This window comes from Mobula hypostoma, chromosome 5, assembly GCF_963921235.1.
Source record: "Mobula hypostoma chromosome 5, sMobHyp1.1, whole genome shotgun sequence".
Lineage (NCBI taxonomy): Eukaryota > Metazoa > Chordata > Chondrichthyes > Myliobatiformes > Myliobatidae > Mobula > Mobula hypostoma.
The window spans coordinates 108,028,521-108,056,432 of record NC_086101.1 but is presented as its reverse complement, the minus strand read 5'-3'; the positions used below and the strand labels follow the sequence as shown (position 1 = coordinate 108,056,432).

General features: G+C 43.9%; 1 protein-coding gene across 1 annotated transcript in view; it reads right to left on the bottom strand.

Moving 5' to 3' along the window:
* The window catches only part of psmb6 (proteasome 20S subunit beta 6), a 33,897-nt gene extending 6,353 nt beyond the window's left edge, over window positions 1–27,544 (bottom strand). The window contains exons 1-5 of the mRNA XM_063048731.1: window positions 27,329–27,544; window positions 23,709–23,776; window positions 21,239–21,370; window positions 20,298–20,427; window positions 8,118–8,262 (exon numbers count right to left, since the gene is read on the bottom strand). Coding sequence (XP_062904801.1) covers window positions 8,118–8,262; window positions 20,298–20,427; window positions 21,239–21,370; window positions 23,709–23,776; window positions 27,329–27,529 — 676 coding nt within the window. The 5' untranslated portion in view covers window positions 27,530–27,544. The remainder of the gene's footprint in view (window positions 1–8,117; window positions 8,263–20,297; window positions 20,428–21,238; window positions 21,371–23,708; window positions 23,777–27,328) is intronic.
* Between the last annotated feature and the right edge of the window lie 368 nt (window positions 27,545–27,912).

The window sequence follows — 27,912 nt, the reverse complement described above, 5'->3', positions numbered from 1 at the left end:
GTTTACACTGTTGGATGACTTTGGGAAAATATCAGGTTATAAAATAAACGTAAAGAAAACGCAGGTTATGTCCCTAAATTATACACCATCCAAAAAATTGAAGGATACATACAATCTTAAGTGGGAAGCTAAATCATTAAAATATTTAGGAATAACCCTGCCGAAGGATCTTTCAACACTGTCACAGGTAAATTATAGAAAACATAGAAAATAGGTGCAGGAGTAGGCCATTCGGCCCTTCGAGCCTGCACCGCCATTTATTATGATCATGGCTGATCATCCAACTCAGAACCCCGCCCCAGCCTTCCCTCCATACCCTCTGACCCCCGTAGCCACAAGGGCCATATCTAACTCCCTCTTAAATATAGCCAATGAACTGGCCTCAACTGTTTCCTGTGGCAGAGAATTCCACAGATTCACCACTCTCTGTGTGAAGAAGTTTTTCCTAATCTCGGTCCTAAAAGGCTTCCCCTCTATCCTTAAACTGTGGCCCCTCGTTCTGGACTTCCCCAACATCGGGAACAATCTTCCTGCATCTAGCCTGTCCAATCCCTTTAGGATCTTATACGTTTCAATCAGATCCCCCCTCATTCTTCTAAATTCCAACGAGTACAAGCCCAGTTCATCCAGTCTTTCTTCATATGAAAGTCCTGCCATCCCAGGAATCAATCTGGTGAACCTTCTTTGTACTCCCTCTATGGCAAGGATGTCTTTCCTCAGATTAGGGGACCAAAACTGCACATAATACTCCAGGTGTGGTCTCACCAAGGCCTTGTACAACTGCAGTAGTACCTCCCTGCTCCTGTACTCGAATCCTCTTGCTATAAATGCCAGCATACCATTCGCCTTTTTCACCGCCTGCTGTACCTGCATGCCCACTTTCAATGACTGGTGTATAATGACACCCAGGTCTCGTTGCACCTCCCCTTTTCCTAATTGGCCACCATTCAGATAATAATCTGTTTTCCTATTTTTGCCACCAAAGTGGATAACTTCACATTTATCCACATTAAATTGCATCTGCCATGAATTTGCCCACTCACCCAACCTATCCAAGTCACCCTGCATCCTCTTAGCATCCTCCTCACAGCTAACACTGCCACCCAGCTTCGTGTGGCTGTGTGGATTATGGGCCATTAATCTCAGAGATAAAAGCAGATATGCATAGATGGAATCTTATCCCCTTTTTAAGTTTAAATTCAAGGATAAATACTATAAAAATGAATATTCTTCCTCGGTTATTGTATCTTTTCCGTACTTTACCGGTGGAGGTGGATGATAATCAATTCAGGGAATGGGACAAATGGATTTCCCGCTTCATTTGGCAAGGAAAGAAACCTAGAATTCGATATAACACCTTACAGTTAGAGAAGGAAGGAGGAGGTATGGTTCTCCCTTACCTGAGAAATTATTTTTATGCCTCACAGATAACCCCTCTGTTATATTGGTGTAATAGTGAACAACCTACCTCTCATTTATAGATAAAAGAGTATTACAAAGTTTCCAAATCCTGCAGGACAAACATGGCCTAGAACACAATGACTTTTTTTTAGGTACCTTCAAGTACGAAACTATGTTAACCAGAGTTGTAGATATACAGACCTATCAACAGTAGAATTAGAATTTTTCAAGATTCTGAATTCGGCATGCAGTTCAATACCTAGTAAATCAGTTTCTCGATTATATAATGCACTCTCCCATGCTAAAAATGTAAATACACTGTATATTAAAAAGAAGTGGGAGAAAGAAGCGGGGTTGGTACTTTCAGAGGAGGCTTGGGGGAAAATCTGCAGCTTTCAATGGTCCTCAACTAATTCTTTGACCTGGAGAGAACATTGTTGGAAAAACATTATAAGATACTTCAAGACCCCATATCAGAAAAAATATAAAGATACAAACGTGACGTGTTGGAGAAGGTGCGGCTCCAACGAGGCAAATCATTTTCATATTTTCTGGGATTGCCCTAAATTAAGTCTATATTGGGAAGGTATTCATAGAACATTAGTTAAGGTACTTAGGTTCCAGATACCTCTGAACTTTGAGACGCTCTATTTGGGGCATGTATTGTTTCTTGAACAGAAGGAAGATATAAAGTTGCTGCAGACCCACTTAGCGGCAAGTAAGAAATCAATCACTAGAAAGTGGCTAAATCCAATACCACCTACATTAGGAGACTGGCACGAAATTATCTTGGAAATATTTAAAATGGAAAAGTTGACTTACTCCCTGAGAATTCAAAAAGAAAAATTTTATCAAATCTGGAATAAATGGATTGAATATATAACCCCAATGCGAGCAGACTTTAGATGACTCTCCTAATGATTTATACTGCTCTTCTCATCAACACAGTAATATTGCTAACGTAAGCACCCCTAGTCTAAATGTCTTTTTTTTTGTTTTGTTTTCTTTTGGAAAATAGAGAATTAACACAAGTAAAGGGTAAGATTTGGGAAAGGGATAAAAAATGAAAAAATTAAGTAAATAAGTACATAGGGATTGGATAATTATGTCTGCGGGCAGGAGCAAGCATGAACAAGTTAGGATATAAACACCTACAATGGTTGTTACATAGGCTTACATACAACATTTTGGACCAGTGGAAATGGTCCAGAAGAGTTATATGGAAACTATTACTACCATTTTTCTTAACAACTAATACTATTACTTAGCCCAATAGATTAGAATTACCACAGTACATAATTATCTATTTAAGTGTCTAATTTCCTTTTATATCATCTCAATGTGTACTTAAGAATGTATAAATAATTATAGTTTTATACATATAAAAAAATGGAAAAGGTTATATGTATGAAAAAAGTACATGATATTTGTGAATTCCTTATCCAAATAAAAATAAAATTTAAAAAAAAATTAAAAAAAAATAAAAGAATCATGGCTGAAAGAAGATTATAGCTGGGAGCTTAATGTCCAAGGATACACACTGTATTGAAAGGACAGGCAGGAAGGCTGAGGGGGCAGCATTGTTCTGTTGGTAAACAAAAACAAATCATTAGAAAGAGGGTCAAGAGGCGTTGAATCATTATGGATAGAGCTAAGGAACTGCAAGGGTAAACACAGCCTGATGGGAGTTGTATACAGACCCCCCAAACAGTAGTAAGGATGTGGTCTACAAATTACAACAGGAGACAGAAAAGGCAGGCCAAAAGAGCAATGTTACAATAGTCATGGGGGATTTCAATATGCAGGTAGATTGGGAAAATCAGGTTGGTCCTGGATCCCAAGAGGGGGAATTTCTAAAATGCTTTTTAGAGCAACTTGTGATTGAGCCCACCAGAAGATCAGCAGTTCTGGATTGGGTGCTGTGCAATAAACCAGAATAAACCAGAAGGTAAAAGAGCCCTTGGGGTAAGTGATCATGATATGATTGAATTCACCCTGAAATTTGAGTTGGAGAAGCTAAAGTCAGATGTATCAATATTACAATGGAGTAAAGGTAAATTCAGAAGCCCAAGAGAGGAGTCGGCCAGAATTCACTGGAAAAGAACACTGGCAGGGATGACGGCAGAGCAGCAATGGCTATAATTTCTGGAAGCAATTCAGAAGGCACAAGGTACATACATCCATGGCTAACAAGAAAAGTCAAAGCCAACATTAAAGCCAAAGAGAGGTCATATAATAGAGCAAAAATTAGTGGGATAATAGAGCATTCAGAAGCTTTTAAAAACCAACAGAAGACACTAAAAACGTCATTAAGGTGGTAAAGATGGAATATGAAAGTATGATATTGGACCTCTGGAAAACGATGCTGGAGAGGTAGTAACGGAGGACAAGAAAATAATGGATGAACTGAATAAGTATTTCACTGTGGAAGACAGAAACAGTACACAGGACATTCCAGAGTGTCAGTGCATAGAAATGTGCCAAGTTGCCAAAATTGCTATTGCTAGGGAGAAGATCTTGGAGAACTGAAAAATCGGATGGTAGACAAGTCACCTGGACCAGATGGTGTACATCTCAGGGTTCTGAAAGAGGTGGCTGAAGAGATTATGGAGGCATTAGTAATGATCTTTCAAGAATCACTACATTCTGGAATGGTTCTAGAAGAATGGAAAATAGCAACTGCCACTTCATTCTTCAACAAGGAAAGAAGCAGAAGAAAGGAAATTATATAGGCAAGTTAGTCTGATTTCAGTGGTTGGGAAGATGTTGGAGTTTATTGTTAAGGATGTGGTTTCAGGGTATTTGGAGGCACATGATAAAATAGGCCGTAGTCAGCATGTTTTCCTCAGGGAAAATCTCACCTGACAAATCAGTTGGAATTCTTTGAAGAATTAAAGAGCAGGATAGACAAAGCAGAATCGGTTGATTTTAGTTCCTTTATTTCAGTGGAATAAAGGAAATTACAATGGCATGAGAGGGGAACTGGTCAAGGTTGACTGGAAAGGGACACTAGCAGGAAGGACAGCAGAGCAGCAATGGCTGGAGTTCCTGCGAAAAATGAGGGAGGTGCAAGATAGATATATTCCAAATAAGAAGAAATTTTCAAAGGGAAGAAGGACACTACTGTGGCTGACAAGTGAAGTCAGAGCCAAAGTAAAAGCAAAAGAGAGGGCTTACGAGGAAGCCAAAGCTAGTGGGAAGATAGAGGATTGGAAAGCTTTTAAAAACTTGCAGAAGGAAACTAAGAAGGTCATTAGGAAGGAAAAGATGGATTATGAAAGGAAGCTGGCAACTAATATCAAAGAAGATACTAAAAGCTTTTATAAGTATATAAAGGGTAAAAGAGAGTGGAGGGTAGATATAGGACCAAAAGAAAATGATGCTGGAGATATTGTAATGAGAGACACAGAGATGGCAGAGGAACTGAATGTGTATTTTGCATCAGTCTTCACAATGGAAGACATCTACAGTACACTGGACATTCAAGAGTGTCAGGGAAGTGAAGTATGTGCAGTGAAAATTACAACTGAGAAGGTGCTCAGGAAGCTTAATGGTCTGAGGGTGGATAAATCCCTTGGACCTGATTGAATGCACCCTCGGGTTCTGAAGGAAGTAGCTGGAGAGATTGCGGAGGCATTAACAATGATCTTTCAAGAATCGATAGATTCTGGCACTGTACTGGATGACTGGAAAATTGCAAATGTTACTCCACTATTTAAGAAGGGTGGGAGGCAGCAGAAAGGAAGCTATAGGTCTGTTAGCCTGACATCAGTGGTTGGAAAGTTGTTGGAATCGATAGTTAGGGATGAGATTACGGTGTACCTGGAGGCACATGACAAGATAGGCCAAAGCCAGCATGGTTTCCTGAAAGGAAAATCCTGCCTGACTAACCGACTGCAATTTTTTGAGGAAATTACAAGCAGGATAGACAAAGAAGATGCAGTGCATGCGATGTACTTGGATTTTCAGAAGGCCTTTGACAGGGTGCCGCACAGGAGGCTGCTCAGCAAGATAAGAGCCCATTGAATTACAGAGAAGTTACCAACGTGGATGGAGCACTGGTTGATCGGCAGAAAGCAGAGTGGGAATAAAGGGATCCTATCCTGGCTGGCTGAAGTTCCACGGGGGTCGGTGTTGGAACTGCTGCTTTTTACGATGTATGTCAATGATTTGGACTATGGGATTAATGGATTTGTGGCTAAGATTTGACAATGATACAAAGACAGGTGGCGGAGCAGGTAGTGTGGAGGAAACAGAGAGCCTGCAGAGAGACTTTGATAGTTTAGGAAAATGGGCAAAGAAGTGGCAAATGAAATACAATGTTGGAAAGTATATAGTCATGCACTTTAGTGGAAGAAATAAACAGGCAGACTATTATTTAGATGGAGAGCAAATTCAAAATGCAGAAATATAAAGGGACTTGGCAGTCCATTTGCAGGATACCCTAAAGGTTAACCTCCAGGTTGAGTTGGTGGTGAAGAAGGCGAATGCAATGTTGACATTCATTTCTGGAGGTATAGAATATAAGAGCAGGGGTGTGATGTTGAGGCTCTATAAGGCACTCGTGAGGCCACAATTGGGAGTATTGTGTGCTTTTGGGCTCCTTATTTTAAAAAGGATATACTGACATTGGAGAGGGTTCAGACAAGATTCACGAGAATGATTCCAGGAATGAAAGGGTTACCGTATGAGAAACATCTGGTAGCTCTTGAGATGTGTTCCCTGGAGTTCAGGAGAATGGGGGGGTGGGGGGGGGGGTGAGAATCTTACTCTGAATGGTAAAAGGCCTGAACAAATTAGATATGGCAAAATTATATCCCATGGTAGGGGAGTCTAGGACGAGAGGGCACGACTTCAGGATTGAGGTATTGTGAAGGGGATAGGGAGGGAGGTAAAAGAGTAGGGGCAGGGAAATCATCTAGTCTCTGTGGGGCAAGTCAGAAATAGGAAGGAGGCAATCACTATTGTGAGTATTCTATACCCCCTCCCCCACCAGGTTACCAAGAAGCAGATAAGTGGGCAGATTTTGAAAAGTTGCTAAAATAACAGGGTGGATGTCATGGGTGACTTTACTTTCCCTAATACTGATTAGCACCTTTTTAGTGCAGAAGATTCAGCTGGGGCAGAATTAGGTGTGTCTAGGAATGACTACTGAGACAGTATGCAGTGACTAGAGAAGAGGACAGGCCATGGATCTGGTAATGGGCAATGAACTTGGTCAGGTGACAGACCTCTCATTGGGCAAGCATTTTAGAGACAGAGACTTTAGCATAGCCAAGGGCAACGACGATATGGGCAAGTGTTCAGTCGGGGGGGGGGGTGCTAATTACATTGGTATCGGGCAGGAACTTGGGAGCACAAATTGGGAACATGTTATCAGGGAAATGAACAGCAGAAATGTGGAGGTTAGTTAGGGAGCACCTACATTGGTTTCTGGATAGGTTTGTCCCAATGAGACGAGGAAATGTAATTGGCTAGAGAGGTTGACCAAAAGACATGAGTAGAATTAGGCTATTTGGCTCATCAAGTCTGCTCCATCATTCCATCATGGCTAATTTATTATCCCTCTCAACCCCATTCTCCTGCCTTCTCCCCATAACATTTGATGCCTTTACTAATCAAGAACCTATCAACCTCTGCCTTAAATAACTTGGCCTCCATAGCTGTTTGTGACAATGAATTCCCAGCTTCACCTCCTTCTGGCTAAAGTAATTCCTACTCACCTCTATTCTAAAGGAACACCCTTGTATTCTAAGGTTGTGCCCTCAGGTCCCAGACTCCTCCACTATAGGAAACAACCCCTCCGTATCCACTCTATCTAGGACTTCCTAGATTCAATAGGTATCAATGAGATCCCCCTCATTGTTCTCAACTCCAGTGAGTACAGCCCCAGACCATCAAGCATTCCTCATATGTTAACTCTTTCATTTCCAGGATCACTCTTGTGAACCTCCTCTGCCCTTCTGAATTCCAACACATCCTTTCTTAAATTAGGGGCCCAAACCCCAATCAACCTTTGTAAGTTCCTATGTAATGCTATAAAAGCATGTAGACCTGGTCAAGAGCTTCACTTGTTCAGACCAAACATCAGAATGGGGAAGAAATGTCAACTAAGTTATTTTAATTGTGGAATGATTGTTGATGCCAGATGGGATGGTTTGAGTATCTCAGAAACTGCCGATCTCCTGGGATTTTCATGCACAACAGTCTCTAGAGACTGGCTCATGGGATAAAAAAAGATTGGGAAAATGTCTGGAGTTTACAGAGAATAGTGCAAAAAAAAAACAAAAAAAAAGCGAGTGACAGTTTTGTGGGCAAAACACCCTGTTAATGAGACAGGACAGAGGAGAATGGCCTGATTGGTTTAAGCTGACAGGAAGGTGACAGTAACTCAATTAACCACACTTTACAACAGTGGTGTGCAGAAGAATATCTCAGAATGAACAACATGTCAAACGTTGAAGTGAATGGGCTACAGCTGCAGAAAATGAACGTACACTCAGTGGCCACTTTATTAGATACAGGAGGCAGGAGGTAAGTAATAGTGTGGCCACTGAGTGTACGCTTTCTCCTTTGGCTGATTAAACCTCCAATGTCCCTTGTTAATCAAAGCTTCATAAATTTTCCAGCTTTGCTTCTTACCCTTACATGGGAACGTTAACCCCTCTGACTGATCAGATATGAAAGGAGACGTTCAGCATTCAGTGTGTACTTGCCATTTGCCGTGAAGTCCAAGCACTGCTCTTTTGTCATTTCTCGTTTGTAGCTGGAGTCAACATATCCATATATATAGGTACTTCCAGAGCCACCAATCGAGAATGGCTGCCGCACCATCATCCCACCCATTGGGATCGTGTACACCTAGAATCACAGACAACATGATTCATTGTTCTTCAAACGCAACCCACACTCAGATCAAGAATGAGATCATGCAACATACCTCTGCCCTTCACCAAATGCTAAAAATTCACAGCACTGGTGACCATTTGATGCTCTCTTAAAAACAAACAAATAAAAAAAAAGGAGTAAAAGTAAGCCAGTTATCGGAGTCAACTCTGCCATTCACCATTGAGAGCTGCATCACCGTCTGGTAAGGGAATTGCAAGGCATCAGACTGTGAGACCCTACAAAGGATTACAAGACTGCTGATGGAACACCCGTGTTGGGAAGTGTATGGTCATGCACTTTGGTAGAAGATATAAAAGCATAAACTATTTTCTGAATGGAGAAAAAATTCAAAAATCTAAGGTGCAAAGGGACTTGGGAAGCCTCATGCAAAATTCCCTAAAGGTTAATTTGCAGGCTGAGTCAGTGGTTAGGAAGGCAATGTGATGTTAGCACTCACTTCCAGCTGACTAGTATATAAAAGCAAGCATGTAATGCTGAAGCTTTATTAACCATTTGCAGCATTTTGAGCAACTTTGGGCCCCTCATCTAAGAAACGATATGCTGACATTGGAGAGGGTTCAAAGGAGATTCACGAAAATGATTACGGGATTGAATGGTTTGTCATGGGAAATGCTCAATGGCTCTGGGCTTCCACGGATTGGAATTCAGAAGAATGAGGGGTGACCTCATTGAAACCTATTGAATGGTGAAAGGCCTCAATAGAGTGGATGTGGAGAGGATGTTTCCTATGGTGGGAGAGTCTAAGACCAGAGGACACAGCCTTAGAATGAATACAGGGGCATCCTTTTAGAATGGAGATGAGGAGGAATTTTTTTAGCCAAAGGGTGGTGAATCTGTAGAATTCATCGCCATAGATGGCTATGGAGGTCAAGTCTTTGGGTATATTTAAGGCAGAGGTTGATAGATTCTTGAACAGTCAGGGCATGAAGGGATACAGGGAGAAGGCAGGAGAGGGAAATGGATCAGCCATGATGAAATGGCAGAGCAGACTCGATGGACCAAATGGCTTAACTCAGCTCCTATATCTTATGCCGAGAGGATCATCGGGATTTCTCTTGCAGCCATACCAAATATTCATCAGGAGTGTTGCATATGCAGGGCCCTTAGCATTGTCAATGAACCCTCCCACCCATCCAACAACCTCTAACACCCCACCTCCCCCACCATCAGGAGGTATGGTAGCACAAGGACAAAAACTATTAGGATGGGAAGCAGGCCAACTAAACTACTGAACTCCCCGCCACCACCCAGGTCTCATCACGTATGTATCGCCAGTAGTGTTACACTCTCTACTTTTTAACTTGCAACTGCACCTTATAATACGTTAATTTGTATGTGGTAATATTACTTATGTGTTGTGCGTGAGAGTTATATGTACCATGTTGTGCACCTTGGTAGGGAGGAAAGTTGTTTCGTTTGGCAGTCGACATGTAACAGCTGAAATGACAACAAACTTGAACTTGACCCCTACTATCGTACACATTCTCACCCTTTCCCCGTACTCCTCGATGCCTTTTGCATCTAAAAATCTGTCTCTTGCTCAAATAAATTCAGCCTCTGTGACAATAAATTACAGATGTTCGTTATGTTCTGTATGGATATATTGTTATCTCACCCCTGTTCAGCATCAACCCTCTTTCAAGATCTTGTGTTAAACTTGCCCTGTCTAAGGCACGTATATATTGCTTGGGTGCCTAAGACTCTGTATGTATAAACTACATTATATATATATAGTTTATTTTATATATGTTATATATAGTTTATAAATACATAGTGCGTGTGTGTGTGTTTGTGTCCGTTAGTGTGCGCGTGTGTGTGACTGTATGCGTGTGTGTGTGGGTGGTGTGCGTGTGTGGGTGTCCGTGGCGTGTGTGGGTGTGCGTGTGCGCGTGGGGGTTGTGTGCGTGGGTGGTGTGTGTGCATGGGTGGTGTGTGCGTGTGGGTTGTGTGCGGGTGGTGTGTGTGCGTGTGGAGGTGGTGTGTGTGGAGTGTGTGGGGGTTTGTGTGTGGTGTGTGTGGGGGTGGTGTGTGCGTGTGGGGGTGGTGTGTGCGTGTGTGGGGGTGGTGTGTGCGCGTGTGGGGGTGGTGTGTGCGTGTGTGTGTGTAGGTGGTGCGTGTGTGTGGGTGGTGCATGTGGTGTGTTCGTGTGGGTGGTGTGTATGCATGCAGGTGGGTGGTGTGTGTGCGTGTGGGTGGTGTGCGTGCGTGGGTGGTATGTGTGTGTGATGTGCGTGTACGTACACACATGCACATCCCCAAGACTTTTGCACAGTACCGTATACAGCATGGAAACAGGCCTTTTAACCCCAAATTGTCCACGCTGCCCAAGATACCTATCCCAGCTAGTCCCATTCACCTGCATTTGGCCTATTACCATCTAAATATTATCTATCCAAGTAACTGCCTAAATGTTTCTTTTAAAATATAATCGCACTCACCTTTACATCGTCCTGTCAGCTTATTCCACATATACATCCCCCTCTGTGAAAAAGTTTCTCCTCAGATCTGCTTTAAAAGCCACCCCTCCTCTCCAACAAATCTATAGCATCTAGTTTTAACCTGCCCTACATTACAGAGTGGATGGTCACAGAAAGGTCTGGGGAAAACTGTTGTAACCTTCCATCTTACCCAGGCTCCCCATGACTTTAAACCTCTGTAATGGCACCTTTCAATTCTCCTGCGCTCCAAAGAAAAAGTCCATCCTCTCCTCTAGCTCAAGGCCTCCAGTCCCAGAAACATCCTCTTTTCCACACCACTCCAGAGGAGTAACACCTTCACCAGAACTACAACACAGGTTTGTGGCAGCTGAAAGATTTAAGAGGGAGCCTAAAGGGCAATTGTTCACGCAGAGGCCAATGCATATATGCAATCAGCTGCCAGAGACAGCGAGAGAGAAAGAGGTTGGAACAAATACAAGAACAATATACAAAAGTCAAAAGAATATACAAGAAATGAAGAGAATTCTTAGGAGCTTGGTTCCCAACGGAAGACTCTACACATATTGCACTGGACGCAATTTACAAACCAATGTGCCTGTGGGATCGGGGCAGAGGGGTGAGCTGTGGACAGCTGAGAAGCCAACGCTCACAACAACCGATAACCAGGGATACGGGACAGCAGAGATCACCCAGCTATGCGGTTGGCCGGGAACTAGTGGCCAACACAACAGCCAACCAATCAGAACGATGAGTCGGACCAACAGAAACTGAGCTCTCAGCAGAAACAACACTCAATTGCGCAATGATGATGTCACAACTGGTGAAGAAACATTTGCGACCCAACCTTCAAATCGGCGAACAACCCTATAAACAAGCAAGCAACCCAAGCTACCAATCTTCCCTTTCACTTCATACCAAGTCAATTGAATAAGTATTTGGATTGGAAGGGCTTTGCATGATATGGACCAACTTGGTGAGTACTATGGTCAGCACTGTGATCAGCATGACAAGTGGGGCTGAAGGGCCTGATCATTAACTGCTCACAAGTGTGGTCTCACCAACGACTTGTGTAGCTGCAACATGATATCCCAACTCCTGAACTCAATGCCTCGATGAATAGAAATCTGCCAAATACATTCTTCACAACAGAACACATGTCACCACCTGTATCCCTAGGTCTCTCTGTACTACAAAGCTCTCAAAGCTCCTACACAGATTGGGTGAATCAAGGTAGTCGAGGCAGTCTTAGGGGCTACATAGAATGCATCTGTGATAGCTTTCTTGAACAGCATGTTCAAAGTTCAAAGTAAATTTATATCAACGTGCATATATACAACCCTGAGATTCATTTTCTTGTGGGCATACTCAATAAATCCATAACAGAATCAATGAAAGACCACCCAACTTAGGCATTCAAATAGAGTGCATAAGTCAACAAGCTGTGCAAATTCCAAACCAAAAGGACTCAATCTAGTTCAGAATGTTGTTACTTGCTTCTATTGCTTGCATGATTTGTGCTTTTCTTCCCCCCCCACCTTTCTCCGCGTGTCGGGTGATTTTATTTTTTTAATTGGGCTCTATCATAATTCTTGCTTTACGGCTTCCTGTAAGCAAAGAAATCTCAAGGTTGCAACACACATCAAAGTTGCTGGTGAACGCAGCAGGCCAGGCAGCATCTCTAGGAAGAGGTACAGTCGACGTTTCGGGCCGAGACCCTTCGTCAGGACTAACTGAAGGAAGAGTTAGTAAGAGATTTGTAAGTGGGAGGGGGAGGGGGAGATCCAAAATGATAGGAGAAGACAGGAGGGGGAGGGATGGAGCCAAGAGCTGGACAGGTGATTGGCAAAAGGGATATGAGAGGATCATGGGACAGGAGGTCCAGGAAGGGACGGGGGGGGAACCCAAAGGATGGGCAAAGGGTATATTCAGAGGGACAGAGGGAGAAAAAGGAGAGTGAGAGAAAGAATGTGGGTATAAAAATAAATAACAGATGGGGTAAGAGGGGGAGGTGGGGCATTAGCGGAAGTTAGAGAAGTCGATGTTCATGCCATCAGGTTGGAGGCTACCCAGACGGAGTATAAGGTGTTGTTCCTCTAACCTGAGTGTGGCTTCATCTTTACCGTGGATAGACATGTCAGAATGGGAATCAGATGTGGAATTAAAATGTGTGGCCACTGGGAGATCTTGCTTTCTCTGGCGGACAGAGCGTAGGTGTTCAGCAAAGCGGTCTCCCAGTCTGCGTCGGGTCTCGCCAATATATAAAAGGCCACATCGGCAGCACCGGATGCAGTATATCACCCCAGCCGACTCGCAGGTGAAGTGTCGCCTCACCTGGAAGGACTGTTTGGGGCCCTGAATGGTGGTATGGGAGGAGTGTAAGGGCATGTGTAGCACTTGTTCTGCTTACACGGTTAAGTGCCAGGAGGGAGATCAGTGGGGAGGGATGGGGGGGACGAATGGACAAGGGAGTCGCGTAGGGAGCGATCCCTGCGGAAAGCAGAGAGAGCCGGGGAGGGAAAGATGTGCTTAGTGGTGGGATCCCGTTGGAGGTGGCAGAAGTTACGGAGAATAATATGTTGGACCCGGAGGCTGGTGGGGTGGTAGGTGAGGACCAGGGGAACCCTATTCCTAGTGGGGTGGCGGGAGGATGGAGTGAGAGCAGACGTACGTGAAATGGGGGAGATGCGTTTAAGAGCAGAGTTGATAGTGGAGGAAGGGAAGCCCCTTTCTTTAAAAAAGGAAGACATCTCCCTCGTCCTAGAATGAAAAGCCTCATCCTGAGAGCAGATGCGGCGGAGACGGAGGAATTGCAAGAAGGGGATGGCGTTTTTGCAAGAGACAGGGTGAGAAGAGGAATAGTCCAGATAGCTGTGAGAGTCAGTAGGCTTATAGTAGACATCAGTGGATAAGCTGTCTCCAGAGACAGAAAGATCTAGAAAGGGGAGGGAGGTGTCGGAAATGGACTAGGTAAACTTGAGGGCAGGGTGAAAGTTGGAGGCAAAGTTAATAAAGTCAACGAGTTCTGCATACGTGCAGGAAGCAGCGCCAATGCAGTCGTCGATGTAGCGAAGAAAAAGTGGGGGACAGATACCAGAATAGGCACGGAACATAGATTGTTCCACAAAGCCAACAAAAAGGCAGGCATACCTAGGACCCATACGGGTGCCCATAGCTACACCTTTAGTTTGGAGGAAGTGGGAGGAGCCAAAGGAGAAATTATTAAGAGTAAGGACTAATTCCGCTAGACGGAGCAGAGTGGTGGTAGAGGGGAACTGATTAGGTCTGGAATCCAAAAAGAAGCATAGAGCTTTGAGACCTTCCTGATGGGGGATGGAAGTATATAGGGACTGGACATCCATTGTGAAAATAAAGCGGTGGGGGCCAGGGAACTTAAAATCATCGAAAAGTTTAAGAGCGTGAGAAGTGTCACGAACCTAAGTAGGAAGGGATTGAACAAGGGGGGATAAAACCGTGTCGAAGTATGCAGAAACGAGTTCGGTGGGGCAGGAGCAAGCTGAGACAATAGGTCTGCCAGGACAGGCAGGTTTGTGGATCTTGGGTAGGAGGTAGAAACCTCTACTTTACCTCTTCTGTACCTCTATTGTAAAGATGAAGCCACACTCAGGTTGGAGGACCAACACCTTATAGTCCGTCTGGGTAGCCTCCAACCTGATGGCATGAACATCGACTTCTCTAACTTCCGTTAATGCCCCACCTCCCCCTCGTACCCCATCTGTTATTTATTTTTATACACACATTCTTTCTCCCTCTCCTTTTTCTCCCTCTGAATATACCCCTTGCCCATCCTCTGGGTCCCCCCCCACCCCCCGTCTTTCTTTCCGGACCTCCTGTCCCATGATCCTCTCGTATCCCTTTTGCCAATCACCTGTCCAGCTCTTGGCTCCATCCCTCCCCCTCCTGTCTTCTCCTATCATTTTGGATCTCCCCCTCCCCCTCCAACTTTCAAATCCCTTACTCACTCTTCCTTCAGTTAGTCCTGACGAAGGGTCTCGGCCTGAAACGTCGACTGCACCTCTTCCTAGAGATGCTGCCTGGCCTGCTGTGTTCACCAGCAACTTTTATGTGTGTTGCTTGAATTTCCAGCATCTGCAGAATTCCTGTTGTTTGCATTTTTAAAATCTCAAGGTTGTATCATTTATACATTATTTGATAATAGATATATTGATAATAGAAATACAAAAATAAAATAATAAACAAACAATACATGAGATGAAGAGTCCTTGAAAGTGACTCCATTTCAATGATGGGACAAGTGAAATTGAGTGAAGTTATCCTGTTTCAAGAGCCTAATGGCTGAGGGGTAATAACTGTTCCTGAACCTGCTGGTGTGAGGTCTGAGATCTTGTACCTTCCTCCTGATGGCAGCAGCCGGAAAACAGCATGTTGGTAGGTTAATTGATCATTGTAAGTTGTCCCATGCTTAGGCTAGGATCTGTGCTAGTTTCCACATTACTACAAGTTGAGTGAAGTTATTCCCTTTTGTTCAAGAGCTGGATGATTGAGGAGTAGTAACTGTTGCTGAACCTTGTGGTGTAGGTCCTGATACTCTTGTACCTTCTTCTTGATGACAGCAGTGAGAAGAGAGCATGGCCTGGATAGTGGAGGTCACTGGTGATGGGTGCTGCTTTCCTGTAACAGTAGTTCATGAAGATGTGTCAATGGTGGGGAGGGCTGTAACCATGATGGATTGGTCTGTAACCTCTACTTCTTATAGTTTTCCATTCACGGGCACTGGTGTTTCTATACAGGGGCAGGTTAGTGAACCTACATGGGAAAATGTTATCTTAGATCTGGTCCTGTGCAATAAGCCAGGTAAAGCTAATGTTGCTTGTAGCTATGGATCCTCCGAAAAAGTGATCACTGCACAGTTGAATTTCTCATACAAGTGGAGAGTACAATAGTTCAATCTAAAATCAGTGCACTATGCCTATTCAAGGGAGACTACAATGGGATGAGGGAGGAGCAGCTGGCATAGACTGGGAACACAGGCTATACGATGGGACAAATGAAGAACAGTAGAAGACTTTCACAGAGCTCAACGAAAGTATATACCAGTTAAAAGAAAGAACAATAAAGGTGGAGACACAACTAAGGAAACAGAAGGCATCAAACACAAGTTCATGCATACAAAGTCACCAAGAGTAGTGAGAAACTTTTAAAAACCAACTAAGAATCACTAAGCAAGCAATAAGTGTGAAGACAGATCATGAAAGGAAACTAGCACAAAATATTAAAACAGATCATAAAACATTTTGTAGCATAGAGGTTAGCATGATGCTATTTCAACTCAGGGTGTTGAGTCCCCCTACAAGGAGATTGTATATTCCACCCGTGAATGTGTGGGATTCCTCCCACAGTCCAAAGCTGTACAGGTTAGTAGGTTAACTGGTCATTGTACATTGTCCTGTGATTAGGCTAGTGTAAATGGGCAGCGTGGCCAATTGGACTGGAAGGGCCTATTCCACAATATATATCTAAATAAAATAAAATCAAAAAATTAAGCTGAAAAAGGTGTCTAACGTGGCTGAGGACTTGAATGACTGTTTTGTGTCGGTCTTCACATAGGAGGACATGTCTAACATGCCAAAGAGAGATGTTATGGATGTGATGAGTCGCGAGGACCTCAAAGAGGAATCCCAGAAATTTTGGGTGCAGCCACCTTAGGGGCCACTGGAGCAGGGAGAGATTGTGGTGCTTGGACTGGAGAATATGTGGTGTGTAGTGTTACCAGGGGAAGCAGGAGTGACATGTCCTTTTTGCTGCATCGAGCCCAAGCCTGTGGGCCTGCTCTGGCTGGTCCCCACTCCACAATGTTTTACTCTGCTACATGATGAACCGAAGCTGAGGCTGTGGCCTGCTCTGGGCTTCATGATGAGGTCTCACTTGCATTTTAAATGCTATTTGCACTTTTTGTTTTCTCTCTCTCTGCACATTGGGTGTTCGTCAAATATTTTTTAATGGGTTCTTTTGGGTTTCTTGCTTTGTGGCTGCCTGTATGGAGATGAATCTCAAGGTTGTGGAATGTATACACACTTTGAACTTTGAAGGAGAGAGTGTTTGTGTCTCCCCATGTTACAAAATGTCAAAGTGGTAGCTGCTTACGGCGATGATGGTGGTCCTTGTGAGATCGTACAACACATTCATGTACGAATATGAGACCACACCAATGCTTCAGACTGCGTAAGGGTACCATCGCACTGCTGCTGACACCAATCCTCTCCAATAACAAACAGAACTGTTGGAGGAACTTGTCCAGTTAATCAGCTTTGACATTCTGTTTTGGGGGAAGCAAGGAGAGAGTATTCAATACAGCCAACCTCCCCCCATAGTATGAGAATGGTCTGTCTTAAAGAACTTCTGTCACAGTAATGCCAATGCAGTAAGTGTTTTAAGGACATCCCTAAACATGATTTGTCTAACCCCAAGGTCCCAACTCGGACAGTAATCCCTCTCCCAACAGGGAGTGTTGGTGCAGGTGGCACAATGAACCAGTCAGTGGGGTATAGCCAGTGTGAGCGGGAGCAGTATCCTGGGATGACTATGTTGACATTGAATGCTACCGTGGAGGTGGGCACCCCCCGGACACCAAATAGTACGTACTGAATGCTGTGGCTTCACATGGGATGGTACATCTTCCGATACCGTACATATACACTGCCCGAACGAGCACCCTGCTTATGTAGTTCAGCGCAGTAAAGGGCATATCACAGAGGCAGGAAGTTTCTGGGTGATAGCCTTTGCCCTGTATGGTATGGCCAAGCTGACCTGGGAACTGATGCGCACAGCAAGATGGAGGCATTGGCCAACGAGAAGACCACAGCTCTGAAGCACATGGAGGATGCACCCACCTGAGTATCAGCCGAAGTGATGGCTATTCAAATGGTTGCCTTGCAGAACTGGATGGCCTTACACTACCCTCTCACTGGGAAAGGTTTCACCTGGTCAGAAATACTGCACCTACATCACTGACAAGTCAGGAAATGTTGCTCACTTGGCTGATCATATCCAGCACTCAGTAAATAAGATCAGGAAAGTAGAGGGCTTGCTTCAGAACAACTGCACCCAGGGGTTTGGGGGCCGGGGGGAAGAGTTGGTCTTTTGGGATGCAGGGAGGCTGGTAGACTACTGTTAACAGACTGGGTAGTAACTGGTGTGCTGATAATTCTGGGTATTATTGTGTTATGTCTTGTTTGTAGTATAGTGTGTAGTATAGCGGGGGTTATACTAGCCTGCGGATGAGTGACTCGGTGCTGTGACTTTCAGGGGGTTGAATGTTGTAGTAAGTGTCTTAACTTGGCCGCTCATCGAAAGCCACTCCCCCATGGGAGGCGGGGACTGGCCCATGTAAGGAGCACTACAGCCTCTTGCACTGGCTTCTGTGAAGCTGAAGACATCATGGTGATGGTGGGGTTTAAATCTAGCACACAGTAAGCATGCTCTCTCTTTTTCATTCTCAGGTCACCTTGGACCAGACAGACAGGGTGTGCCACGGAAATGGTAAAGTTTGTGTGTGTGGGGGGAGGGGGCATATGTTGTAGTGCAGAAGGCCTTTGCACACTCAAGTTTAGTATTTGCCACGGTGTGGTATGGTTAGTGTCTGTTTTCTCCTGCCACTTTGGGCACTCAAGGTTAGATAAGAATCTGTATAAGAGGTTATTGACTGTGTAGTGTTGTGGTCTTCTAACTTAGAGGGCCTACATAACTGCTTGTTTGACTTAGATGTCTGGCTGAGTGCTTCACTGTTTGTCTTGTAAATAGTTAACATGCTTATTCACAATCAGCATCTTCTCTCATCAAATCCGTGAATCTACTTCCCCGTAACACCCCATGACCCAGAACCTTTCCTCTTCTCATTACTACAATCAAGGTGGTGGTACAGGAGCCTGAGGAGACACACTCAATGTTTCATGAACAGCTTCTTTCCCTCTGCCATCTGATTTCTGAGCAGACAATGAACCCATGTACACTACCTCGTTATTCCTTTTACTCTTTTTGCACGACTAATTTAATTTAACTTTTATATATGTTCTTTGGGTAATGGGGTGGAGACACGTCTCTACTAAAGGAGGTGAGAGGTGCTTGCTCCTTCCCTCCACTGGCCTATATGTCACCCTTGGCAAAGTGTAGCGCCCCCCCCCACCCCCGCATCCCTGCAAATCAGGGTCACATGAAGCCATGGGAGCAGCTGGTGGACGGTCGTATGAGCAGCTGGTGCATACCACAAGTTCTAGTTATGCGACCACTGACACCAGGCAGACTATCTCTGAAGAGTATTGATACTGGCTGGGGTCACCCATCTCATAAAGACAATGCCTAGAAGGTGGCAATGGCAAATCACTTCTGTAGAAAAATTTGCCAAGAACAATCAGTCATGGAAAGACCATGATCGCCCATGTCAAACTGCATGGCACATAATGAACAAACATATGTTCTTATTGTAATTTATAGTTTTTTTTGTGTATTGTACTGCTGTCGCAAAACAACAAACTTCATGACATATATCAGTGATATTAAATCTGATTCTGATTTCAGCTGCAGAATTATCAATGGCTGAAGCCAATGAATGTCAGTGATTAAGAATTGCTGTAAGAAAATGTGACTGCACTGCAATATGAAAGTCCCGTGATTGAGCTGGGAGCAACAACCTTTAGATCTGCTCACTGCTTGGGATGGGCTGAATAGAGTTTGGCATCTTGCAGAGGCCAACTTTTGAGTTTTCTATTGTCCTCATCAAGACTTTGATGGATGGACGCCAGAAGACAAAATAGGAAGATAATATCTGCCCCACATTTACCTTTAATTTTAGCTACCACAGGATCAATGCCAGAAACATTCTGAAGGGACTCCCAAATCAAATTGAAAAAGTCCAACAATAAAGGACTGACACCAATGTTCCTCTAAGGTGTGTGCGCACACACATCTTTTGCTACTAGCGCTCAAAGGAATTTAAACTGTGCACAAAAGGTTGTCACCCTCTATCTCGTTAGCGTGTAAGCATATTTCATGATCGTACACAATCACATTTCCTTTTCCGGTTTCAGATGCAGGCAGTGTGGAGTTTGTGATGATTTGCCTGCAGATTTTAGAACTGGCTTACTTATACTGTTTTTATTGAAGAAATTATTGATTCACTATGTCAAATTTCACAGAAGCAAAAGGTGTAAAGCACAACAGAATTGCTAGTTCACTTAAAGTGTAATGAAACAGTAGAAACTGCTCCACTGAAAGTTCAAGAGGTCAGGAATGTGCAGCTACTGGACTTGGTAATTTATTATCCTTAGAATTGCGTCAGGTTTACTTCCACTTAAAAATTCAGTGCGCACATGTTGTCACCAGGCAAAAAGTTGTACAGCACAAGATTTCTGCACACACTGGTCATTACAAATTAGAGGGACAATGACTGACGTAGGACTAATCTGAAGCTAAATATGGCCAAGTGGTGACGGAGGAAACTTTGCGGCCTCATAAACTAGATTTTTGATATTAGTGATGATATAATATGACCAGTTAAATCCCCTCAATCTTTACCTGTCCACCATTTCTTTTATCCCAGCCAGCAACGATGATCCCAGCCATCAGCTCCTCCCGGTATCTATAACACATGTCTTTGAACAAATTGGCAGCAGTCTGCACCAGTGGAAGCTCGTCGAGTTCAATGCTGTGAAGAAAGGGAAGCAGAGAAGAAGTGTTACAGCTTCCATAGATGCACACAACACAAACAGGCAGCAAGAGCCTGGGACAAGACACAGCACTTGCACAGTACGGTATTTGTCAACATGGACAGCGCGCTTGTAAATCTGGCGGGAGCAAAGTCTGTTGGGAATGGTGAGGGTGGAGCACAACGGAAGGGGTGTGGGACAGGTGGCAGAGGAGTGCCAGGGTGGTAGGTTGGCTCGGGTGCACACATACCCAGGCAAGGTCATTTGATTCCAAACAAATGGTTTATTGATCATTACAGAATGTCTCTCCGATGATTCCTGCTCCCTCCCCTCTCTCTTTCTTTTTTTCCAGCAAGGATTTAACCTCCCTGCCCCTTCCCACCCTCAGTCCACGATAGAGACTCATATCAGAATCAGGTTAATCATCACTCACATGTATATTGAATTTTTTTTGTGCAGTACAGTGCAATATGTAAAACTACAGCAGTATTGTACAAAAGTCTTAAGCACCCTAGCTATATATATGTACCCAAGACCTTGCGTTGTACTGTAGATAGAGAGGAAGAACCTCTTCATTCAGCGGAACTATTCTGAGCATCACACTCATTGACATTTTATCAAATGATTAGGGAATAGAAGGGAAACTGCCTGAAGTTCATACAGAATAAGCTTGTACAAGAGGCTTGGGACTACTAGATATTGAAGCCTAGTTCCAGTTGAAAATCGTTATCAAAAAATTTTCACTAATCATTCTAACAAATAATGTTTCAGTTGCTGCCGAATATATGAGCAGCATTTTGCCAGACTGACCTGTGGAAGCCGAGCTGGTAAGTCACTGCATCTGCAATTGCCTGGGTGTCAGCTGCCGACCCTGAGCGGCAGCAAAAGATGAGGTCGTGAATAGGGGTCAGTTTATCCGTGACCCTGTTTGCAATGTACGATCTATAAAAATAAAATGATACTTGCTGTAAAATACCTTCAGGAAATAAACAATCATTTGCATTTGTTACCAAGGTCCCGGAAAACATTGAGGTAATAGCTTGTCCATTCCTGATGTGGTTTACTGTTTTGCCTGATTATATTCCTGAAGGCTCAATCACATGTTTTGCAGTTTCAAATATTAGGTCTCTTGCTCCCTCCATTTTTTGGATCAAGGCATTCAGTTACTTCCTAAAATCTGTTTCATTGTTACATGAAGATCGAGAGGGGCACAAATTTGACAGGGCATCAGTGAAAGTCACGGCATAAGTAAACTTGCAGCATGCAAAAGCATTCCTAGAAGCATGGTTTTCGGTGAATTCTATAAACAAAAACATAGACCTTGATTCTATTTATGAGTTGATGCGACCAAAATTTCTGACCACAGCACACTAAGTTCGCCATACAGCAACCAGATTTCCTCCCCATGTCGCAATGGAGTTTCCAAAATTATGTTCAATCAGCTGATGTAAAAGTATATAAAGGCCAAGCATTTGGAGGACACAGCACAGTCAACAGTGCACTGGCGATGTCTCCTTGCATGGTAATGAAACATGTGCAAATAAATTGCCAAGATTAGAGAACAACTCAACCCAACCATAAACACTAGAGTTTATCCTTATGAATACAGCCTGAATATGTCAGTATTTATGCACAAGAACTCTTGGGTACACCTGGTTAAAGTAACAATGCACTTGGGGGAAAGGAAGTACACGGTACAGATAAAGATTAAATGTAAGGATCAGGAGTATTCCACTATGGCACTTTGATCCTGCTTCACTACTCAATATGGCAAAACTGACCAGCATTTCAACTCCTCGTTACAACTGCTCTTATCATCCTTGTTACCAAGTATTGATCTAACCATTCTAAATCAAAGACCACATCCATTACCCTTTGAGGAAGAGAGTTCTGAATTCTAACAATCCTCATTAAAAAGAATTGAGTAATTTGTGTTAAATGGACATTTTATTAACAGTGACTATTGATTTGAGACTTCCTCAACAGGAAATATCCCATCCATATGTACCCCCAGATCTTGTATGGTTCAATCATCACCTGTCCTTCTTCTCAATTCCAGTGATCATAAACCTTGCCAATCCAGTTTTCCTCATAAAACAACCCACCCATTCCAGGAGTCAATCTAGTAATCCTTCTCTGAACTGCTTCTTATATTATTACACCCTTCCTTAAATGCCCCATTTAAATGTAAAAATAATTCCCCCCCCCCCAATTTTCACTCTAATTAGTCATGTAACTTTAAGAAGAATTTAAGGTCTGCAAAAGATTTACTAAAAGGACTGAAAAGCCCTTCCCACCATTGTTCACATCTACAAGGAACTTCTACAAAATATCATCATGGAGCCCCCCCCCCCACCATGCTCTCTTCTCACTGCTGTGCTGCTATCAAGAAGGAGGGAGGGGTGGGGTTCAGGTTCAGGAACAGTTGTTACCCTACAACCATCAGTCTCCTGAACCGGCATGGACAACTTCAACACTGAACTGGTTCCACAACTCCTGAACTCACGTTCAAAGACTCTACAACCCATGCTCTCAGTATTGTTTGTTTACTAGTTTTTTTGTTTTGCAGTTTGTCTTCTTTTGCACATTGGCTTTGTAGTTCTTCATTTAATTTATTGTATTTCTTTGTTCGACTGTGAATGCCTGCAGGAAAATGAATCTGGGGGTTGTGTAAAGTAACATGAACGTACTTTGATAATATATTTACCTTGAACTTAAAAGTGTGAGATATCTCAGCTGTAACGTTAAGCTGACTACACTGGGGTCAACTCGGTGGGGGAAGAAAGCTGAGAGGTTTATAGAAGTATGTATAAATTCATGACTTAAGCAGCAAAACTTGTTTTCATTTTGGGGTGGTCCAAAGACTGGGGCAAAGATTTAGAATTTGGGCCAAACTATGCCAGGGGTGGTGACGGTCTAGAACTTACTGTTGTAGGGGTGCTGGGAAGATATCAGTGCCCTTGAAAGTGAATTGTGTCGGCACTTGAGAGAATAATTTGCATGCCCTCGAAGAAAGGCCATGACAATGAGCCTATCAGGTGACAGACTCTGAGTCAAATTCCCTTTCTGTGCCATAACGTTTAATAGTGACGGTTCAAATTCTAGAAGGGCCTGTTTCTGTGCTCTATGAGTCCACTTACATCATCTTTACTTTCTGATATTATTTAGGTTTCAAGCACTCATCTTGGAGCAAAGCAATGCCTCAAGGACAGGATAAATTTACACAGTTAAAGAGTAGAATGACTCTTATTACAAACAACGTTTGAAATGACGGCCTTACCCTGTTGTGGTCCTTGAGTCTGCCCCGATGACAACACCACCGTCAAACTCTACTGCCATAATAGTTGTCTGCATCAAAAAACAGCCGGATTTTACAAAGGAAACACACACAACATTGACCACACAAGAATTAAAAGTAAAGAGTCAACCATTATACAATTATATTCAGTTGCATAAGAACTCGCCTCACCTGGTCCTTCAACATCACCTCTTTAGTCAAGAAAGCACAGCAGCATCTCCACTTCCTGAGGAGACTGAGGCAAGCGAGGATACCACCCCACCTCCCCCATTCTAACTAATCTTTACAGGAGCACCATCAAGAGTATCCTGACCAACTGCATCACCATCTGGGATGGAAATTGCAAGGCATCTGGCTGAAAGACCCTGCCAAGGATTGCCAGGAATTCTGAGAGAATCATCAGAGTTTCTCTTCCACCCACACTAGGTATTTATCAGGAGTGCTGTGAACACAGCCCTTAGCATTGTCAATAATCTGTTCCATCCTTCCAACAATCCTCTACTATCAGGCAAGAGGTACCGCAACATTAGGACAAAGACTGTTTGGATGGGAAACAGCTTCTTTCCCCAGGCCTTGAGACGACGGAACTCCCAGCCACTACTCAGGTCTCATCACAAATGTAGCGTTGTACTGTTTATTTTTTAACTTGCAATGTAAATACACCTTTTTATTTGTTAATTTATTTCTGGTAATTATATTACTTTATGTGCTGTGTGTGTGTGAGTTATATTTTCTGTGTCGTGCACCCTGGTCCAGAGGAGCAGTGTTTTGTTTGGTGGTTGAATGACAATAAACTAGAAGTTGAAATTGGAAGAGTAGTTGGCCATGGGTCACTCATGTCTGCTCCAAAGTCATGGATCACTGGACCTTCCCCTCAGCTGCATTACTCTGCTTGGTCCACATTACTCACAGTTTACACTGCCTTCTGAATGCTTTCAGTAGTTCAGCCTTTACAACCTCTGCAATAGAGAACTCCAAACATTTATATCCTTCAAAAGAAATTGCCACTTTAAATGGGTTGCACCTTATTCTGAAACAATAATCACTGATTCTCGATTTCTCCCAAGAGGAGATTGAAAACCAGGATCTATCACATCAGGCCCCCATAGAATATTCCCGTGAATATCCACTTCTCTGATTTACTTCGCATGGATTACAATCAAACCTCTACCCATCACATCTCAGATCTATCTACGTCAGGGATTTCCAGCCTAGACCCCCTGCTTAATGGTTATTGGTCCATGGCATAATGAAAGGTTGGGAACCCCTTCTCTATGGATACAGTTGGCTATTAAGAGACAAGAGAAAATCTGTAGATGCTGGAAATCCAGCGCAACACACTCAGCATGTTGGAGAAACTCTGGCAGCATCTATGGAGAGACCCTTCCTTCAATACTGGGAAGAATGGGAGTAGAAGTCAGAATAAGGTGGTGTGGGAATGAGGGGGAAGAGGGTCTTGGCCTGAAATGTCAACTGTAGATATTCCGAGTTTGTTTTTGAATTTATGATGCTTAGGGATCCTGATTTCCAAGTTAAACATCACGTGTATATTCTTCACTTCTCTCCAGGAGTACTGAGTCATACTAAAGCTGTTCCCATCTGTTGTTTCACTGCATTTGGTAGTTATTTCAACAAAAAGACATCCAGCATCAAAGCAGCAGCTCTTGAGCTGCAGCACCCCTACAGTTCCAGCAATGACACATCTCCCACATGGGGAGGCCTTCACCTGCTTCCATTATACCGGTACCGAAGAAGGATGTGGTAACCTGTCTGAAGACAATCATCCAGTAGCACTTACATCCATAGTGACGAAGTGTTTTGGAAGGTTGTAACGAAACATATCAACTTCTGCCTGAGAAGTGACTAAGATCCGCTCCAGTTTGCCTACTGGAGCAACAGGTTCACAGCAGATGCCATCTCATTGACTTTTCACTCAACCCTGGAACACCTGGACAGCAAAGATGCATACATGAGGATGCTTTTCAACAACTATAGCTCGGCATTCAATACCATCATCCTTTCAAAACTAATCAATATGCTTCAAGACCTTGGCCGCAATACCTCCTTATGCAATGGATCCTGGATTTCCTCATTTGTAGTATGTTTGAATTGACAACATCTCCTCCACGATCTCCATCAGCACAGGTGCACAAGGCTGTGTGCTTGCTTCCCTGCTCTGCTCGTTTTACACCCGTGACTGTGTGGCTCAGCACAGCTCCAATGCCATATTCAATCTTGCTGACGACGCCCCGTCGTAGGCCGAATCAAAGGTGGTGATGAATCAGCATACAGGAGGAAAACTGGAAATCTGGCTGATTGGTGTCATAACAACAATCTCTCACTCAATGTCAGCAAGACCAAGGAGCTGATTATAGACTGCAGGAGAGCCAGTCCTCAGTGGAGGATCAGAGCTAGAGACTGTCAGAAACTTTCAGTGTTATTATTTCAGAGGATGTGTCCTGGGTCAGGCACGTAACTGCAATTACGAAGCACGGTAGCACCTCTACTTCCTTAGGAGTTTGCAAAGATTCACATGACATCCAGAACTTTGACAAACAGTGTACAATCCCTAGTGAACTTTGACAATCCACTGTGTAGTGCAGAGTAGAGTATATTGACTGGCTGCTTCACAACCTGATATGGAACACCAATGCCCTTAAACGAGAAACCCTACAAAAAGTAGTGGATACAGCCCAGCCCATCACAGGCAAAGCCCTCCCAACCATTGAGTAAATATACACGAAATGTTGTCGCAGGAAAGCAGCATCCATCATCAGGGACCCCCACCACCCAGGACATGCTCTCTTCTCACTGCTGCCATCAGGAAAGTGGTACAGGAGCCTCAGGCCTCACACCACCAAATTCAGGAACAGTTATTACCCCTCAACAACCTGATGGGGTGAATGCAAATACCGTGGAACTCTTTGTTCTAGGCCATGATGAATGTACGAACAGACCAGTGGGAAATTGTGAAAATGCGGATGAGAGTTTCCAATATTCTGTGGCAGAGGAATGTTACATTTAGGAAGAAGAAATACATTTCAGAGGCACCAGAGCAGAAGGCCTCATCATTAGAACAAATGTGACAGAGACAAAGGAAGGAGTATGCTGCCCTGTCAGGCGCCAGGGTGAAAGTATAACAGTTGTGGTTGCTGTGCAAATCTGTGGGCTTGCCAAAAGCAGTCAGTGATTATGGAGACAGCAAAGTCCAGAAAAGCAAGGTGGATCAAATAAATGAGAACAGGGGAAACTTGGTGGCAAACGTTTAGAAGAAAAAGAGGCAATTGATTGGGTTTCAACAGGCAGGATGCAGGGAGATTGTTTCTCCGGCTGAATAGTTTAGATTCATAGGCTATGGCTTCAAAATAAAGAGACCGAGATAGGGAAACAAATTCTTCATTCAATTCGCTAACCTGGAAGTCTGTGGAAGCTCAATCTGATCATCTGAGATGGGCAAATTAAGGGGGCCGAGAGAGAAAATCGGTCAGCCCCCGGCCCCTTCGTTTTATTAAACATGTAGAGACGGGTGGCCTCCTGCTCTGCTGCGGCTTTGCGTGTGGGTCCTCTCCCTCACCAATCGTCTATACTCGTGTCGTACTCACCCCCGTACTGACTTCCTGCCTCATCCAGTCGGGGTGCAGGTTGGAGCAGCACTGTGTGGACTCCAGCGCCGATCCATAAATCCGCCCCATCATCGGCAACACGACCGCCATCTTCAGCCGGCCAGAAGGAATACCGGGAAACTGGAGGACTACGCCACGCGGGGGCCGCTGGGAACCAGGAGGACGCCTGCGCACTCCCATTAACTGGCTGAGATTGAACCGCTTCAGATCAGCGGCGTTACACTGCAGGGGTCAGATTGCCTCGCAGCATTACTGCCAGTAAAGACATACAATTGCCGGAGACCCGAGCAACACACAATCTGCTGCAGGAGCTTAGTGGGTCGAGCAACAGCTGGGGCGGGGAAATCATAAAAGAAACCTCTACCATCAGCCTCTGTCTCCTATTGCCAAGCCAATGTTGGATTCAACTTACAAACTAACCTAGGATCCCACCAGCCCTAGCCTCCTTCCATGTGAGACTTCGTCAAGGCCTTGCTGAAATCCATGCAAGTCTCATCTACAGCCCTACCCTTGTCAATATACTTCTGTAACCTGTTCAGAAATTTTCAATCAGATTGGTCAGA